The 19178-nt window shown below is 45.8% G+C and overlaps 1 protein-coding gene across 2 annotated transcripts in view; it reads right to left on the reverse strand.

Moving 5' to 3' along the window:
• SRCIN1 (SRC kinase signaling inhibitor 1) overlaps positions 1–19178 on the reverse strand; it is an 808310-nt gene that overhangs the window by 108960 nt on the left and 680172 nt on the right. For both annotated transcript variants that reach the window (XM_078645611.1, XM_078645612.1), the window contains exon 18: positions 18263–18382. In XM_078645611.1, the coding sequence (XP_078501737.1) occupies positions 18263–18382 (120 nt within the window). The remainder of the gene's footprint in view (positions 1–18262; positions 18383–19178) is intronic.

A 19178-nucleotide genomic window follows, 5' to 3' on the forward strand; every position in this document is an offset into this window, starting at 1 on the left:
AGGGAGCGGATAACTTCCGATACACATTCACTTCAGCCGTGTGCAGAGGCAGGTGGTACCCAACCCACCTGGATGTCCAACCCCTGCCGCACACAACCATCTATCAGCAGTGTACAGTGGTAGGTTGGCCCTGAGCCCAACACACTGGAGGCAGCCAACCCCCACCGGACATGGCCTGCAACCAGCACAATGGCGGACTACGGTAGGGTCTGGTCTATGAGCAGACTTGTACCTTGTTTATGGGTTTTGGTACCGCAGTGCCGGGTTCCGGTGACTCAACATAATAACTATTGTAGGGGAGGGAGGGCTTTGAGACCCTGCCACATGGCCCTATAAATATGGTGTGCCCATCAAGTCCCCTTAGATGGCTTTTTACGTTTTTCAGGACTCGAGGGTCATTGAGTCCTGAATTGGCAGCCAAAACATTTTCTTCGGTGTTGTGGCCGGCCAATCAGATACTTCAGTCCAACTGTCCCCAAAAGACCAATGGGAGAAAAAGCTCCCTCAGCCAATCGGAATGCGCCCCCTTTTTAGGGCTCGGACTCCTCCCCACTGTAAGTGGGGGAGGAGTTTCGAGATCCTAATGTTATAAGAAAAAAAAGAAGAAGTATCCTTAGGGCCTTGGCGAGAGGAATTCCACACATTCCTTAGCGTTTTCTGTCATCTGGCCAGTGATTCGTCTTCCTTGTGTTTTCGTTTTAATAGGCTTGAAGTGATAGGGTAAATGTAGTTTTGTTCCGCCATTTTGGGCATATTTTGTTCGTGCTCGCGCAAAGAAGTACATTAATTATAATTAGGAGCTGTCAGGGTGCCTCCGTAAGTGAATCCAGATGTCCGGGCGCGTTCACCATTCAGCAGCGCTCAGCGCGCAGCTCCCTTTGTTTGATTTCGTAGTCGTGTTAGTTAAGCAGCTTGAAAAAATTTCACAGTGCACTTTCGTTTAAGTACGACTTCAGGCAACAGTGTGCCTTTGTTAATTGTATTCACAGTATTATTTTATTTGTTTCTTCTCCAAATAATGCGTGCCATGATAGTGCTTTCCCCGGTGAAATGTAAAATTAATATTACGTATGGATCTGTTTCACTTCGCAACACACAGCAACCCTTTAGCTACCCTCATGCATTCTGCAAATGCATACATATTGTACCAAATAATGTGTTGCAAGATAACACTCACTGAAAACAATTTGAGCATGATAAACCAACCATCTCTTCTAAAAGCCTGGTATGACTAGACAGCTACCTTTCACCAGCCAGAATTGCCTATATGCGTGCTGTTTCCAAGCCAGGTTTATACTGACATTGCGGCCAAACAAATGACAGCAGAACACATTATGATCTGCAGGAAACAAGTCTAGCCCACGATAATCAGCGCATTCGTAAACAAATAATATATGAAACACAAAGTATAATCCTGGTATAGGTGACTCGGGAAGTCAAAATAGAAGAGCTCAACACAGATGCGAACTGTTAAGACCCATCCTCACAAGCACCTTGTGCAAAACGAGGCTAACACGATATTTAATTATGCATGTAACTTGCGTTTCCGAGAGGGGAGTGCGCGCGCAAGCCTCCACTGATCTACTGCTTCCGATGGTGTCTGCCATCTGTGCTGTGTAAATCAAGGCTCAGACAACAGGCAACGCGGGAGGGGGCACCTCTGTAAACATTACGTGCTGGATGAGGCAGCCACATCCAATGTGGAGGAGGAGCAGAACGTAAATGAGGCTACCGCAAACCAACGGAGAGAAATGAAGGACCCTTCTTAACCCCCAATATTTTAAACACTGTGTTTAAAGGGTGCATATGCAAAACCTACCAGGAGGGATAATCCTGAGCCGGTAATCTCAAGGCTCCCAAGCGAACATACTGTGCACGGCACCCGTCTGTCGTTTACGTTAAAGAGCAGCGCTACGGTGCTGTTGGGGGCAGAGTGCTGTTGAGTGCAGAGTGCTGTGTGCTGTTGAGTGCAGAGTGCTGTGTGCTGTTGAGTGCAGAGTGCTGTGTGCTGTTGAGTGCAGAGTGGTGTGTGCTGTTGGGTGCAGAGTGCAGTGCTGTGTGCTGTGAGTGCTGTGTGCTGTTGAGTGCTGTGTGCTGTTGAGTGCTGTGTGCTGTTGAGTGCTGGTTGCTGTTGAGTGCTGTGTGCTGTTGAGGGCAGAGTGCTGTTGAGGGCAGAGTGCTATTGAGGGCAGAGTGCTGTTGAGGGCAGAGTGCTGTTGAGGGCAGAGTGCTGTTGAGGGCAGAGTGCTGTGTGCTGTTGAGTGCTGTGTGCTGTTGAGTGCTGTGTGCTGTTGAGTGCTGTGTGCAGTTGAGTGTTGTGTGCTGTTGATGGCAGAGTGCTGTTGTGGGCAGAGTGCTGTTGTGGGCAGAGTGCTGTTGAGTGCAGAGTGCTGTTGAGGGCAGAGTGCTATTGAGGGCAGAGTGCTATTGAGGGCAGAGTGCTGTTGAGGGCAGAGTGCTGTTGAGGGCAGAGTGCTGTGTGCTGTTGAGTGCTGTGTGCTGTTGTGGGCAGAGTGCTGTTGTGGGCAGAGTGCTGTTGAGGGCAGAGTGCTGTTGAGGGCAGAGTGATGTTGGGGGCAGAGTGCCGTTGGGGGCAGAGTGCTGTTGGGGGCAGAGTGCTGTTGGGGGCAGAGTGCTGTTAGGGGCAGAGTGCTGTTGAGGGCAGAGTGCTGTTGAGGGCAGAGTGCTGTTGAGGGCAGAGTGCTGTTGAGGGCAAAGTGCTGTTGAGGGCAGAGTGCTGTTGAGGCCAGAGTGCTGTTGAGGCCAGAGTGCTGTTGAGTGCTGTGTGCTGTTGAGTGCTGTGTGCTGTTGAGTGCTGTGTGCTGTTGAGTGCTGTGTGCTGTTGAGTGCTGATGAGTGCTGTGTGCTGTTGAGGGCAGAGTGCTGTTGAGGGCAGAGTTGAGTGTTGTGTGCTGTTGAGGGCAGAGTGCTGTTGAGGGCAGAGTGCTGTTGAGGGCAGAGTGCTGTTGAGGGCAGAGTGCTGTTGAGGGCAGAGTGCTGTTGAGGGCAGAGTGCTATTGAGGGCAGAGTGCTGTTGAGGGCAGAGTGCTGTGTGCTGTTGAGTGCTGTGTGCTGTTGAGTGCTGTGTGCTGTTGAGTGCTGTGTGCTGTTGAGTGCTGTGTGCAGTTGAGTGCTGTGTGCAGTTGAGTGCTGTGTGCTGTTGAGGGCAGAGTGCTGTTGAGGGCAGAGTGCTGTTGAGGGCAGAGTGCTGTTGAGGGCAGAGTGCTGTTGAGGGCAGAGTGCTGTGTGCTGTTGAGTGCTGTGTGCTGTTGAGTGCTGTGTGCTGTTGAGTGCTGTGTGCTGTGTGCTGTTGAGTGCTGTGTGCTGTTGAGTGCTGTGTGCTGTTGAGTGCTGTGTGCTGTTGAGTGCTGTGTGCTGTTGAGTGCTGTTATGTGCTGGGTGCTGATGAGTGCTGTGTGCTGTTGAGGGCAGAGTGCTGTGTGCTGTTGAGTGCTGTGTGCTGTTGAGTGCTGTGTGCTGTTGAGTGCTGTGTGCTGTTGAGTGCTGTGTGCTGTTGAGTGCTGTGTGCTGTTGAGTGCTGTGTGCTGATGAGTGCTGTGTGCTGATGAGTGCTGTGTGCTGTTGAGGGCAGAGTGCTGTGTGCTGTTGAGTGCTGTGTGCTGTTGAGTGCTGTGTGCTGTTGAGTGCTGTGTGCTGTTGAGTGCTGTGTGCTGTTGAGTGCTGTGTGCTGTTGAGTGCTGTTATGTGCTGGGTGCTGATGAGTGCTGTGTGCTGTTGAGGGCAGAGTGCTGTTGAGGGCAGAGTGCTGTTGAGGGCAGAGTGCTGTTGAGGGCAGAGTGCTGTTGAGGGCAGAGTGCTGTTGAGGGCAGAGTGCTGTTGGGGGCAGAGTGCTGTTGGGGGCAGAGTGCTGTTGGGGGCAGAGTGATGTTGGGGGCAGAGTGATGTTGGGGGCAGAGTGCCGTTGGGGGCAGAGTGCTGTTAGGGGCAGAGTGCTGTTAGGGGCAGAGTGCTGTTGAGGGCAGAGTGCTGTTGAGGGCAGAGTGCTGTTGAGGGCAGAGTGCTGTTGAGGGCAGAGTGCTGTTGAGGGCAAAGTGCTGTTGAGGCCAGAGTGCTGTTGAGGGCAGAGTGCTGTGTGCTGTTGAGTGCTGTGTGCTGTTGAGTGCTGTGTGCTGTTGAGTGCTGTGTGCTGTGTGCTGTTGAGTGCTGTGTGCTGTTGAGTGCTGTGTGCTGTTGAGTGCTGTGTGCTGTTGAGTGCTGTTATGTGCTGGGTGCTGATGAGTGCTGTGTGCTGTTGAGGGCAGAGTGCTGTGTGCTGTTGAGTGCTGTGTGCTGTTGAGTGCTGTGTGCTGTTGAGTGCTGTGTGCTGTTGAGTGCTGTGTGCTGTTGAGTGCTGTGTGCTGTTGAGTGCTGTGTGCTGTTGAGTGCTGTGTGCTGATGAGTGCTGTGTGCTGATGAGTGCTGTGTGCTGTTGAGGGCAGAGTGCTGTGTGCTGTTGAGTGCTGTGTGCTGTTGAGTGCTGTGTGCTGTTGAGTGCTGTGTGCTGTTGAGTGCTGTGTGCTGTTGAGTGCTGTGTGCTGTTGAGTGCTGTTATGTGCTGGGTGCTGATGAGTGCTGTGTGCTGTTGAGGGCAGAGTGCTGTTGAGGGCAGAGTGCTGTTGAGGGCAGAGTGCTGTTGAGGGCAGAGTGCTGTTGAGGGCAGAGTGCTGTTGAGGGCAGAGTGCTGTTGGGGGCAGAGTGCTGTTGGGGGCAGAGTGATGTTGGGGGCAGAGTGATGTTGGGGGCAGAGTGCCGTTGGGGGCAGAGTGCTGTTAGGGGCAGAGTGCTGTTAGGGGCAGAGTGCTGTTGAGGGCAGAGTGCTGTTGAGGGCAGAGTGCTGTTGAGGGCAGAGTGCTGTTGAGGGCAGAGTGCTGTTGAGGGCAAAGTGCTGTTGAGGCCAGAGTGCTGTTGAGGCCAGAGTGCTGTTGAGGCCAGAGTGCTGTTGAGGCCAGAGTGCTGTTGAGTGCTGTGTGCTGTTGAGTGCTGTGTGCTGTTGAGTGCTGTGTGCTGTTGAGTGCTGTGTGCTGTTGAGTGCTGATGAGTGCTGTGTGCTGTTGAGGGCAGAGTGCTGTTGAGGGCAGAGTGCTGTTGAGGGCAGAGTGCTGTTGGGGGCAGAGTGCTGTTGAGGGCAGAGTGCTGTTGAGGGCAGAGTGCTGTTGAGGGCAGAGTGCTGTTGAGGGCAGAGTGCTGTTGAGGGCAGAGTGCTGTTGAGGGCAGAGTGCTGTTGAGGCCAGAGTGCTGTTGAGGCCAGAGTGCTGTTGAGGGCAGAGTGCTGTTGAGGGCAGAGTGCTGTTGAGGGCAGAGTGCTGTTGAGTGCAGAGTGCTGTTGAGTGCAGAGTGCTGTTGAGTGCAGAGTGCTGTTGAGTGCTGTTGAGTGCAGAGTGCTGTGTGCTGTTGAGTGCTGTTGAGTGCTGTTGAGTGCAGAGTGCTGTGTGCTGTTGAGTGCTGTGTGCTGTTGAGTGCTGTGTGCTGTTGAGTGCTGTGTGCTGTGTGCTGTTGAGTGCAGAGTGCTGTTGAGTGCTGTTGAGGGCATAGGGCAGTTGAGTGCTGTTGAGTGCTGAGTGCAGTTGAGTGCAGAGTGATGTGTGCTGTTGATAGTGTGTGCTGTTGAGGGCAGAGTGCTGTTGGGGGCAGAGTGCTTTTGGGGGCAGAGTGTTGTTGGGGGCAGAGTGCAGTTGGGGGCAGAGTGCTGTTGAGTGCAGAGTGCAGAGTGCTGTTGAATGCAGAGTGCTGTTGAGTGCAGTGTGCTGTTGAGTGCTGTTGAGTGCAGAGTGCTGTTGAGTGCAGAGTGCTGTTGAGTGCAGAGTGTTGTTGAGTGCAGAGTGCTGTTGAGTGCAGAGTGCAGAATGCTGCAGAGTGCAGAGTGCAGAATCCTGTTGAGTGCAGAGTGCAGAATGCTGTTGAGGGCAGAGTGCTGTTAAGTGCTGTTGAGGGCAGAGTGCTGTTGAGGGCAGAGGGCTGTTGAGGGCAGAGTGCTGTTGCGGACAGAGTGCTGTTGAGGGCAGAGTGCTGTTGAGTGCAGTGCTGTGTGTTGTTGAGTGCTGTGTGCTGTTGAGGGCAGAGTGATGTGTGCTGTTGAGGGCAGAGTGCTGTGTGCTGTTGAGGGCAGAGTGCTGTGTGCTGTTGAGGGCAAAGTGCTGTGTGCTGTTGAGTGCTGTGTGCTGTTGAGGGCCGAGTGATGTGTGCTGTTGAGGGCAGAGTGCTGTGTGCTGTTGAGGGCAAAGTGCTGTGTGCTGTTGAGTGCTGTGTGCTGTTGAGGGCCGAGTGCTGTGTGCTGTTGAGGGCAGAGTGCTGTGTGCTGTTGAGGGCCGAGTGCTGTGTGCTGTTGAGGGCAGAGTGCTGTGTGCTGTTGAGGGCAGAGTGCTGTGTGCTGTTGAGGGCAGAGTGCTGTGTACTGTTGAGGGCAGAGTGCTGTTGAGTGCTGTTGATTGCAGAGTGCTGTTGAGGGCAGAGTGCTGTTGAGGGCAGAGTGCTGTTGAGTGCTGTGTGCTGCTGAGTGTGTGACTATGTGACAGTGTGTGACTATGCAGGGTGACATTGGGAGTGTGCGGGTGAGCAGTGTGTGAATGTTACGGGGCAGTGTGTGAGTGTGCAGAAAACACCACACACACATACACCACACACACATAACGCACACACAAACCACACACCTCAGTCTCTCAACACCACACACTTGTCACCACTCAACACAACACACTCACCACCACACTCACTCCCCAGGCTCACCCCCACAGACTCACCAGCACACACTCACCAGCACACAGAAAACAACACACACAACAACACACCCCCAGCCGTCAATGAATGCTTTCACCATGCACAAACACCAACAGCCATCATCCATCTGTGCACGCTTTTACCAAGCACACACCCACCAGCCGTCAGTGCACCCTTCCACCAGGCACACACACCTCCAGCCGGCAGTGCACTTTTCCACCAAGCAATCGCAGTATGGTACACTTTACTTTTAAACATATTCATATAAAGCACAGCATGCCACCATTGGTAAAATTACAATTCAACCAACATACTTCCACTACACACCACATGCACACACTCCATAACACATGGCAAAAAGACATTGGCATTTACAATGCCATTAGCTCAAACTCAAATAAATCCGAGCCCGATTGCATTTCTAATGCTTGTTTTTTTATGTTGGTACCCAGAGACTCTCACGAGACCAACCATCTAGATATATGTAATTTTTACTGAGCATCATGCCCAACCAGAGCCCCTCTTTAAATGCTAATTTCGTGAAAACAGATGAATGAATTTACACCAAACAACAACAAGCATTGGCAAAGCCATTATATATATATATATATATATATATATATATATATATATATAAACAAAACACCGTATCTCCTTGTTCAAGGTAACAGCAAGCCGCACACACCAATTGCTTTCAGGCAGTGATTTATGTCAAATAAGGCAAACCAACTTGGTTGAAATAAATCACTGCCTGAAAGCAATTGGTGTCCACTGCTTGCTGTTACCTTGAACATGGAGATACAGCGTTTTTTTTTTTGAGGCTTGCCTCCTCGCCGCCGTCACTAGAGATAGGGGAGCGGCATTTACAGTGTTTGGCAGCATATACAACACTAAACGCTGCTCCCCTACTTCTCGTGACGGCAGCGAGCCTTGTGTATATATATATATATATATATATATATATATATATATACACACATATGCATACTTACATACATACTGTGCACACGAGGCAAAGCCTTGAGTGGGTCATAAGGCCCCTGGCCCTTTCAACAATGGTAATAGCATATTGCACTCTATGCATGGTTCATACAATGCCATTTTTAGGTCTTGCCTGCAGGCAGCGTGCATGCACTGATGCAATGGTGACAATCTATTGGGCCAAAAACCTTTAAGAAGGGGCTTTTAGCCCGCCCATTACTTACTATTCCTTAGTATCAAAATCATTCTTCATTGCTGCCTTCTAATTTGGCAGAATATGCGAGGCATCACTTCCTTTTCTTTGTGGGCACATGGACCAAGTACAGATGAATTAATATCAATTAGCACCCGTCCCTTGCTCGTGCAGGGTTAAAATGCTATTTAACGGGGGTGTGGTCTGGCCACGCAGGAAGATGGCCGCCTGTTAGGAGAGCTCCGCCGAGGGACGGACCCCTGACGAGCCTCCTTCCCCTACCTGCTCATGTGGGTCCTCTTTTGGGTGATGGCAGCCTTTGGTGACCCATGACGATTGCCGCGGTGCTTTTCCTTTCTGGCTGACGGCTCCCGTTCCTGAATTAGCCGAATGACGGTGAGCCGGCCGATCCTGTAACGCGCACTGCGGTGTTCGCGCGCATCCGACGCCGCGCCTCTCCTCAGCGAGGGCGGCATCCTTGACACTACAGGACCGCGCCTCTTCGCGTAGTAGGCCGCGCCCCATCAGACGGTGGGGGCGCGCTTCACCGTGACTACAGGCTGCTTTCTTTCATACTTCTGCCTGCATTTTACAGTAAGCTGCGCCCACCTCAGGATTTCATTAACTGGTTTTTCCAGCAGCTGCCAGAAACTTTATTGATAAAGGCATTATGAAAAAGAAGAGATGTCATTTGTAAGATGGACAAACTTTTCTCTCTAGTCACATGTGAGCAAATGCCAAGGTGAAATAGCACTGCTTGCAAGGCTACAGTTACATATCTTCTTGTTTATTAAACATTGCTCCTATATGCAGCAGTAAGCTATGAATACTCTTAGAAAAGTCAGCATTAATACTGCATGCAGATTTATTTGCAGGACTGCTGCTCCATCTTCCACCTTGACTATAACTTGCTTGCTTTGGCACTCTCATCCAGTCGCTTTAGGAGGCATATATGACATTTGGGTCAGAGTTACTTGACTCTATCAGTCTTCTCACTTCTTTTCAATGTGACCTCCTATTTCTCTACTGCGACGCTTTGCCAGTCCCACTTCTAAAGGAGGGAGAAGAGGGAGGGTAACTGAAAAAGGGCTGAATCTTCATTTACAATCATTGCTATATATCATTAATTCATGTGAATTGTTTTTCTCTGACATAGCCCTAGATGAATGCCCTGCTGCTTTATTATTTCACTGTACTCACCTGCTTTTCTTCAACAGGAGGGGGGGCTTTTTGGTGTGCAAAGCATTTTGCTCTCCCTTTGAACCTTTTTTCATTCTTTACTGCTTGTTATTTTGTGGTAACGCCATAGTGCTTCCTCAATTTGTTGCATTTTTCGCTTTATTACACATGATGGTCGCTGCTTTTTTGCATATAATTCCTTGCATTTAATTATTTGCTGTTCTCTTGGTCTCACCATTGCTTCACACTCAAATACCTTATCAATCCGTTTTTGTAGACCTTCCCTACAACGGTGCGCTGCAATGTCCAATAACAGAAATGGGGGTCGCGGTCCCAAACCGCCGCTTTTTACTAAAGTGGTGAAACAAAATTCAAATGCTCTGGTGAAAGGAACTGGCTCCGCATCGCCCCCCACATCGTCAGCTGCATCATCTCAGAGCGACAAGTCATTGTCAGATACTATGCAACGTATCCTGCTGAAGCTTTCTGGTGTCAATTGCAGACTGGAGGGGCTGGGCATCACAATGACGTCCTTGGCTACTTAGACTAAGTCTATTCGTGCTGAGTTTACTACCTTCCATACACGGATTGATGCTATTGACTCTAAGATATCAGATATGGAAACCCGTCGGGATACTGTCCACGGCTCAGAACAAGATCTCCTCTTTTAGCATAGTAAAATTATTGATTTGGAGGAACGCAGCCGCAGAGACAATATTCGATTTTTTGGTTTTCCGGAAAATGTTGAAAAGCAAGACATGAAGCTTTTTCTATGTGAGACTCTTCCTATGCTGACTGGTATTTCCTTTACTCCTCCTCTTGAAATACAACGTGCTCATAGACTAGGGCCTCCACGTTCTGATGCTTCTGCTCGACCTAGACCAATTATTGCTTGCTTTCTTTGACATGAGCACACTCGACAGATCTTGTCAATGGCTCATTCACGTGGCCCCTTCCTATTCCAAGGTCATACTATTCATACGGCGGCGGACTTCTCCAAAGAGACAAATGAAAGAAGGAAGGCGTACCTCTCTCTACGGCCTCAATTGCGCAGAATGGACATCAAATATGGCCTATTCGAACCCGCACGTTTTTGCATAACCAGGAATGGCGACTCCAAAGACTTCTACGATCCTGCTCTTCTTCAGCAATTTTTGGATTCCATCACGAATGATGATATGGACACTCAATCTTCCTCCTGTGTTCAGACCTCTCAGTCCAAGACGTCGTCTACAGGTCCTACAGCATCTCCTTTGAGACCCTCTAATGACCCTCGGCAACGTGGCAGGGATATCACACGTCTGCCTCGCTCTCAGGATGATAAGGCCTCGGCATTGCATTCAGTTTCCTCCCTAACTAACATGTCACAAAGGAACAAGTCTAGGTCACCTCTTAAACAGCCTTCAGGTGCTGACTGATTTTTCTACTTTGTTGCATTTTTGCTATCTTATAGATTAGGATAATTCCTATTATCTGATGTTTTACCTGTTTTCTTAATTGCCTGTGGATCTCTAGTATTATACAATATGCGCACTGTGGCACTGTTTTATTTTGTGCTCTATCTCTTATTGTTATCCTGTGAATTTCTGACAAAAAATTTGCTGTATTTACTCATTCTCGGTTTCGCTCATTATATGTTGCACATGCATTATTTTTTTTCATGCGGGGCTCGCTTTCTGTTCCTGCCCTTCTCCATGTTGTGGTTATTGTGTTTAGATTCACACAGTTCATTAGCCTTGTTAGATACTTGGGTTTTGACATAATGTAATTTTATTATATTGTTCTACTCATTTATGCTTATGCTGTCTCTATTCACGTTCTCATGTTTTCTTATGGATGCTTTTATTCTTTTGTTTACTTATTCTCTCTCTCTTTCTCTATCTTGCACTCTCGGCTATGTTCCTTCCCATACATTATTTCCCATGTTTCCTTATTATATCTTATTTGTCTCCTTTACTGTATGCTATGGGGATTCCTTCATTTACTTCACCTTCTTTAGTCTTCTTTTCTTTCCTTATCAAGCTATTATTTATTGTACAGTAACTCTACCATGCATTTCATCATTCTCTTTATTCATTCACTGGGTTTCATGATGGTATTAAATGTTTTGTATGATTTTTGCTAATGTTACCCTGCTCGATTATGTCTCGTATATTCCATATTATCCTTTGCTCTTTAGATCCCCATTCTTTTTTCTTCGGAGGGGTCCGGTTACCCCCTGGCGCTGCTTTCAGTGCGCCCAGACCCGTAGATAACAGTCTCAGGTTCTCTTCTCTTTTCCTATTTTATTGATTTTCTTTTGTTTCCACCTGCTTTGTATCTTTTAGATACTTGCTTTGCTTCTCTAAACTACTTTTGTATTTTCTTTTCCTTCTCTCTTCCTTTCTTTTTCTTTTCTTCTTTTCCATTTTATTAGTTTTCCTCTTCTTCGACTCACTTTGTCTCTTGCCTCCCAGTGCAACATTTTTCTTTTCTATTTTCTGTCCAATTGCTTCCTTTCCTTTCTTTTTATCTTCTTACTTCTATTATCATGTCCTCTCTTAATTCACTGTCAGTGATTTCCTGGAACATTCATGGCCTCACTCATTATATCAGGCGTAAAAAAGTACTAACTTACCTACGTTCTAAACATGTAGACGTTGCCTTATTGCAGGAGACGCACCTAGATGATATTGAGTCTAGTAAGCTCAGCAGAGATTGGGTCGGTAAAGTGATTCATAGTAGTGTCTCCAAGCATGATCCCACCAACCCTAACCCTGTCCGTAAGTGCGGGGTAGCCATACTTCTTCGAAAATCACTTCCCTTCACAATTCTCAAAACATGGTCTGACCCGGAAGGTCGTTATGTGTTTGTCAAATTGAAGCTTGGGAACTCTTTCATTTGCCTTGGTTCTATTTATGCCCCTTTAGGCTCCAAAAAACAGTTTTTTCTCCGTCTGAACCGCCTTTTCACGGAAATCAATGCCTCCCAGTTTCTCATTGGAGGAGACTGGAATCTGGCACTTGATCCTGCTCTGGACAGAACCGGTTGCTTTGACACCGTTAATGCTCCAGACAGAGCCATTTTCCGGGACATCCTTGCTGATACTGGTCTAGTTGACCACTGGAGGCTGAGTCATCCTCAGGACAAAGAATATACGTTTTTCTCCTCTACGCATGGTACTTTTTCACGTCTCGATTATTTTCTTCTTTCACAGCAGGCAGTCCAATTGGTTACACAGTCCCAGATCTTAGAGGCAGCCATATCCGACCATTCCCCTGTTCTCTTATCTCTTGATTTAGGTCTATCTAAACCGGGACGTAAACCATGGCGCTTGAATATAGCTAGGAATAGAACTCCTGCAGGCAAACTCCTTTTGCAATCTCATTTCCAGGATTATCTTACTCTTAATGATACCTCAGTCTCTTCTAAGAGAATGGTTTGGGCAGCGGCCAAGGCAACAATTAGGGGTCAACTCATGCGGGACGCCGCTCTTCGCAATAAAGAAAATGCAGTTAAACAGACTGCTTTGGAGGATGACATTCGCCAACTTTCTCAATCATATATCTCCAATCCAACCCTTCAGACTCGTAAATTACTGGAGAAAGCGCAAATGTCTCTTAATAGTCTCTTTACCTCTAAAGCCGAATACGCTTTGCAAAAGATGAAAGGGCGTCATTATGAACAGGGGGAAAAGGCTGGTCGGTTATTAGCCGCGCAATTGAGGCAAAGGGAGGCCGCTATGGCCATCCCAGCTAATAAATCAAGTTGTGGTGACGTACTTACTCGACCACAGGAAATTGTTGAGGAATTCGCTTCATTCTACAGATCTCTTTATTCTCCAAGCACCCATACAGACACACTCGCGATGTCCAACTTTTTAGATGCAGTCCATCTCCCAAAACTCTTTGATGAGGGCAGAGCCCTACTGGATGGTGTTATTACTAAGGATGAAATCTCTTCAGCGATAGCTGCATTGCCGTACCATAAAGCTCCGGGAGATGATGGTTTCCCTCCTGAATTTTTTAAATGGACCGGTCAGAATATGATCGACACTTTACATGCTGCATTTGGGGAGGCAGTGGAGGAGTCTTCTCTTGGTCCTCTTTCCAACAAAGCCATTATAGCTGTCCTACCAAAACCTGGTAAGGATCCTTTGTTATGCAGTAGTTATAGGCCCATATCTCTTTTAAATTCTGATGTTAAGATACTTGCTAGCATTCTTGCATCACGTCTTCGTAACGTTTTACCCTCTTTCATTCATAACCCGCAGGTAGGTTTTGTCCCAGGTAGATCATCTCGTAATCATTTACGCACTTTGTCTCATACTTTATGGTCAGCTAAACATCTCACTGACGATGCGTTACTTCTTTCTTTAGATGCTGAAAAAGCATTTGATCGCATTGAGTGGGAATATCTTTTTTCTATCATGCAAAGATTTGGGTTAGGTGACCAGTTTATAGATAAAGTGCGGCAGCTTTATGATGACCCATTGGCTCAGGTCAATTGTGGCGGTTTCCTATCTACCCCGTTTCCAATTAGACGAGGTACCCGTCAAGGTTGTCCACTCTCCCCTCTTCTTTTTCTTCTCGCAATGGAGCCTTTAGCTGCTGCAATACGACAATCTACTCATGTGGTAGGTGTCCCCCTTCCAATTAGTCACTCTAAAATCTATTTATATGCGGACGACATTCTCCTCACACTCACTGATCTTCCCCGTTCTCTTCCTACTCTCCTCCGCATCATTAATGATTTCTCTTCCTTTTCTGGCTACAAGATAAATTGGGATAAGAGTGAGGCATTACCCATGACCATTGGTACAACAAAAGATGTGATTTCTGAGTTCCCTTTCCATTGGCAATCATCCCAGCTTAAGTATTTAGGAATTTTAATTAATAGAGGGCTGGATAATATAGTTTCGGACAATTTGACTCCTTTAATCGCGCAAATGCAAAGAGACTTCGATAAATGGAAGTCTTTGGGCTTATCCTTATGGGGACGGGTCCAGGCGGTCAAGATGGTTACTCTTCCTCGATTTCTTTATGTTTTGGGTATGCTTCCTTTTCACATTCCCTTAACCACTCTGAGATCCATTGACTCCAAAATTAAACTTTTTGTCTGGGGCACGGCTAAACCGCGTCTTACCTTTGCAAAATTAAAATCTCATCAGTTACAAGGGGGTTTGGGTCTCCCTTCTATAGAACATTACTCACTTGCTCTTCATCTCTCGCAACTTGTCTTCTTTTTACCTAAATCTAAAGACATACCTCAATGGGTCCCCCTTGAACGTCACTTATTGGCTTCTGGTTTTGGTTTGTCCCTTCTATATGGTAAAGGGGTCAGTTCTTCTGACCCGAAAAATCCTATCTTATCTGCAATGTTCAAATCTTGGCAGAGAAGTCATCGTATACTTAAATCGAATTCACGTATCCATATCAATGCTCCTTTATGGCTTAAATCTGCCGTTTGTGTTGGGGGTCGCACTCTGTCCTGGCCCGTATGGCAGGAAGCTGGTATCCAGACTATAGATCAGTTGTTTTATAATAACACTTTTAAATCTTTTTCTCAGCTATGTGAGGAATTTCATCTACCATCCACACAATCCTGCAAATACACTCAGCTTCAGCAAGCTCTTACAAAACACCTAGGCCCTCCGCCTGACTTGATATCTGTATCTCCTCTTTTGTCCTACCTACAGTTATGGGGGAATCTTAAAGGTATAACTTCTGGTCTTTATAAAACTTTTTTGCATCCTCTCTTTTCACAGCCTCTCTCGCACGCTCTCCAGTTGAAATGGCAATCTCGCCTATCGGTTGTCTATTCTAATCTTCAATGGGATCAAATATTGGAAGGATTACATAAGGGAGTTCGTGAGGCCCGTCTTAAATTTTGCGTTTTTAAAATCTTGCATGAATGGCACTGGTCTCCAGTCAAATTGCATCATGCTAAGTTATTATCACATACTTTGTGTTGGAGGTGTTCAGCTTCTGGTTGTGATATTACGCATATTGTTTGTGAATGTCCTCGTACGACCTCTTTTTGGCTTTTTGTACGGAAGACGTTGGTCAATACCATGTCACTTCCTCTACCCCTTACTTCTCTGAATATTATTTTGCATGATTTTCGTAGCCTTCCGAAGCTTTCCAGACCACAAACTCGTCTTCTCCATACGGCTCTGGTCACGGCAAAAATTTGTATACTGCGACACTGGAAGTCTCCTTTGCCTCCTTCGCAGGAAGAGTGGTTGGTGGCGATGATGCAAACAGCTCTACATGAACGTACAATTTATAATTTACAGGATCAAGCTTCCATTTTTCTTCAGATGTGGTCCCCCTTTCTGGATGCTCCTGTGCAGAATGATTCTGTTTCCACTCCTTCTTCTCCTCTGATTGTTCCACCTTCTTAATTCTTTTCTCGTGGGTTCTTCTTCTCGTATTGTTCAGCTTTACATTTCCTTTCCCTTATCTCTTTTTGTGTTTACTTGTGTTGCTCTGGGACCTCTGCTTATTCTTTTCTTTGCTTTTTTCTCTTTCTTTTCTTTTTTCTTCCTTCTTCTTCCTTTTTCATTCCTTTATTCTTCTTCTCTAATGCATTTCTTTTGTAGTCTTCTCCTTATTATTGTCTTTCGGATTATGGAATATATGATATACTTATTATATTTTGTATCATACTTCTCCTCATTTGTACTATTTTTACTTATCAAAGTTATTATTTTGCTTTATCTTTTGCATCTGTACTTTTATCTTAAAATATCTAATAAAAAATGTCAACACAAAAAAAAAAATGCTATTTAACCCTTATTGGCATTTTTTTAATAACGTAAATTCGATCCAAAGGTATCAGCACTTTACATGAGCATGTTACATTACACAAATACAAGTTCTTTCTTTCTTTTAGGCACGAGAGATTACATGATTTGCCCAGAATTACAGGATGTTGAGCCGACGACTGCTGTTTAATCCTTCATATTGTCAACTAACGCATTCAATCACCCTTCTGAGTATTAGAATAGTTTCCGTCACTATAACAAGCAATATATGTATGACCAATTTGCTGACTAAATCTGTAGGGCAGCTATAAACTGTCTGAAAAACGTATTTAGGTCTGCTGTGCACAGCCCAGGTTTGCAAGATCTTTACACTCTGCACCTTCAAAACAGATTCTTCATCATAATACAGGATTTAGTACCTACCTGGAAAAGACAGACTAGAATTATTGTGAAATTAAGGAATCTAAATAGATACAATGGTAAATAATAGTCCATATAAAATGTCACTACTGCCTGTATTATTATGGCATGTCAAGACGTTTTTTGGGGAATTATGCCAAAAAGCAGACCACTTTCTCAAAGATTTCTTGGGCATATGAACCTGGAATGCTTCTCGGGAAGGCCAGTCGTGTTTTGCGCATCATGAAAGCATCACAAACAGGAATTCAGACTTGTGGCGGCATTTCGTGGCAAGCATTGCATCCCCCATTCGTCAAATATATTGTTAACAAGACGTTTCTAAACTTGTTGCTGTTAAAAATATTGCGACTGAAAAAGAGAGCACAGACCGCAAACTGACAGGAGTCTCAGCTAGAAAACCAGCAAATTCACCAGCTGCTGTAGTATTTCCTGGCGGACAGCTCTACCTGTAGCAAATACACATTATTTTGAATATTTGATCAGTTTTATAATCAGTACAACAATTCTTTAATGAAAGAGCAAGACTTCCGAACATAGGTTTTCTCACAAGTAGAGTGGTGAACTTGTTTGTTATCGCCACTGGTAGTGGGGCTAACCCTCTCATGCAGTCACTGGTCAAAAGTGAGAACGGACTAACAAACTAAGTTAGGATGGGCAAATACTATAGAGGAAATAAACGAACTCAAAGGTTGGAGCTAGGGAGAATTCTGTGCATGTAAATCTATGGAAGGATAGAATGTTAGCAAAAGCGCCAAGACAGGTGCATATGTTCTGATTTTAAATATTGTCGCTGCCCAATACAGGGCAGTTGATTACTACTTGATTGCATGAATCTCCTTCGGAAGCAGGAAATAATTAAACGTTATTTGTTTATTCTCTTCCCTCTAATTTTACCTTTCAGGATCAAAATGGTCATTTTTGCACATATCTTGATAGAAAAAAAAACAAGAGACAATTGAGGTTGGGAGGGAAGGTACTAATCCTATTCTACTGCCTTGCGTTCAGGGAACACCAGTTTATCACCCCCATACAACCGTTTGGTCTACAGACTACTTGTGTTTAAAAACAAAAACAAATTCAAGAATGGTAAAGGACAGGGTATTGCTCAATGTCACAAAAAGTCAGTAATCTTTATGTAATAGTGGCTACCCAATATTAGCTTTTATAGATGCTCATTATTGGTAGATAAAGTACCTGCTGCAAGAGATCCAGATTGTTACCATGAGAACCAGTGGGATGCTAAATGGAGAATAGCTTTGATAGTTCAATACAAATCTGAATTCATTAATGACCAACTGTAAGTGCAGCCCTCAAAACTACCTCGAAGGCTGCACAGTGTTGGATTGGTCAAATATTTTTTTCAGGTTTCCATTTCACAGTTGAAGACGCTGCATTCTCTTGAGAATCATCCTCTTCCCGGAGAGTGGTTATAAAGGGCTGTGCATGGCTTAAAATGAAGGTCTACAAGAAGGCAACTAGTATTAGTGAACACCAACATCTGCCTGGTGCAGGCTGTCCACAGGTTCATTATGAATGGACATTTCAATACTGCAGTGACCTAGCAGCAGTTTAAAACAGACATATTATGTAACCAGAAAACAGTGCTGTTTAAGACACTAGCATAGAAGAAAAAGTTGTTGCCATCTCAGAGTGCAGCTACAGCCAGGGCCTAAATCTTGCTAGCCCACCATCTACAGAACACTGACCACTTTCGAAGGTATCATGCACGGCGTTCCTTAAAGCTATTGTTGGACAGCACCACAACAGGCTGAAGGGAGCCAAGTACATTAGCACTCGTGTACCAAGAACGCAGTTAATAGGAAAAGCAGGAATGTGCAATTATTCTGTGTCATCAGTTAGGAGGTGAGTGCAGAAGGGAGGAGGTTAGAAAGGTTAGTTGGTTAATTGATAGTAAAATGGAACACTGGAGAACAGTGAGGAAGCTAGATTGAGGTGAGGAAGCTAGATTGAGGTGCGGCAGCCAGGTGAAAGGGGTGCAGATATTTGTGATGTACACTAGTGGTTACCTTCCATTCTTTAGCTGCTACAGTGGCCTCATAAGGCCACAAGTCTACAGGAGATGGGGAGACGGCAGCTGTGAGCCGATCACAGTAGATATTTGGGGAGCCCGTACTTCTCTGAAATACCTGAGGAGGTAAAATACGAAAGAACAAAAAAAGGGCAATAAGAAAAAATACAAAGCTTCAGAAATCTGTCACTGAATTCACAGGCGATAAATGAGCTTGTGTTTACAGTCTAGCAACACAAGCTTGCATGAAAAGATTCACCTCAAAACATGAGGTCACCAGGAGACCTGACATTTGCTGAACTACGTATGTGCAACTCTAGCACTTCTGTGGCAGTCCCGGAAATCAATCCAAACACTCCTCAGTTTCATAGTGGCAAGTGAATACTCCTGGTTGTCACCCAACCCTACAAATGTCTCCCTGCATGTTCAACATGTGATTTCTCAATCAGTCCCAAGGGCCACCCAACACTTAATGCCCATGTGACACTCCAAGACTCTGACTTACTGATACCACTCAAAAACTCCAGGTCGTCACTTCAAGTATTTTTGTAAAAATACCAGGACTTATTTTAATCACTCACTGGTAAATCTACAAAACTAAGTGCAACATAACTTGGCGTACTGTCACTTCCCATTATCACAAAAAACCCTGCTTTTCCTTATTCTTCAATGCAGTCTTGCTGCAATTCTGGCAGTTACTAGAATACTCCGAGCTGTCAACCCAAAATCCTAAGATTCCAAATTCCCCAGAGTGAAGGGGCAATACTTATGAACCTTGCACCAGCACTGCTAGCTAATACACCATCACTGTAAGACACGACTCCAACAGTGTCAGGTTTTAGTACACCATCCAAACGTTTTCCTGACTAGTCTTCACTAACACCTTCAGTATCACCCATACCTGAAAATCCCTC

The sequence above is a fragment of the Lissotriton helveticus genome, chromosome 5_1, assembly GCF_964261635.1.
Source record: "Lissotriton helveticus chromosome 5_1, aLisHel1.1, whole genome shotgun sequence".
In the NCBI taxonomy this organism is placed as follows: domain Eukaryota; kingdom Metazoa; phylum Chordata; class Amphibia; order Caudata; family Salamandridae; genus Lissotriton; species Lissotriton helveticus.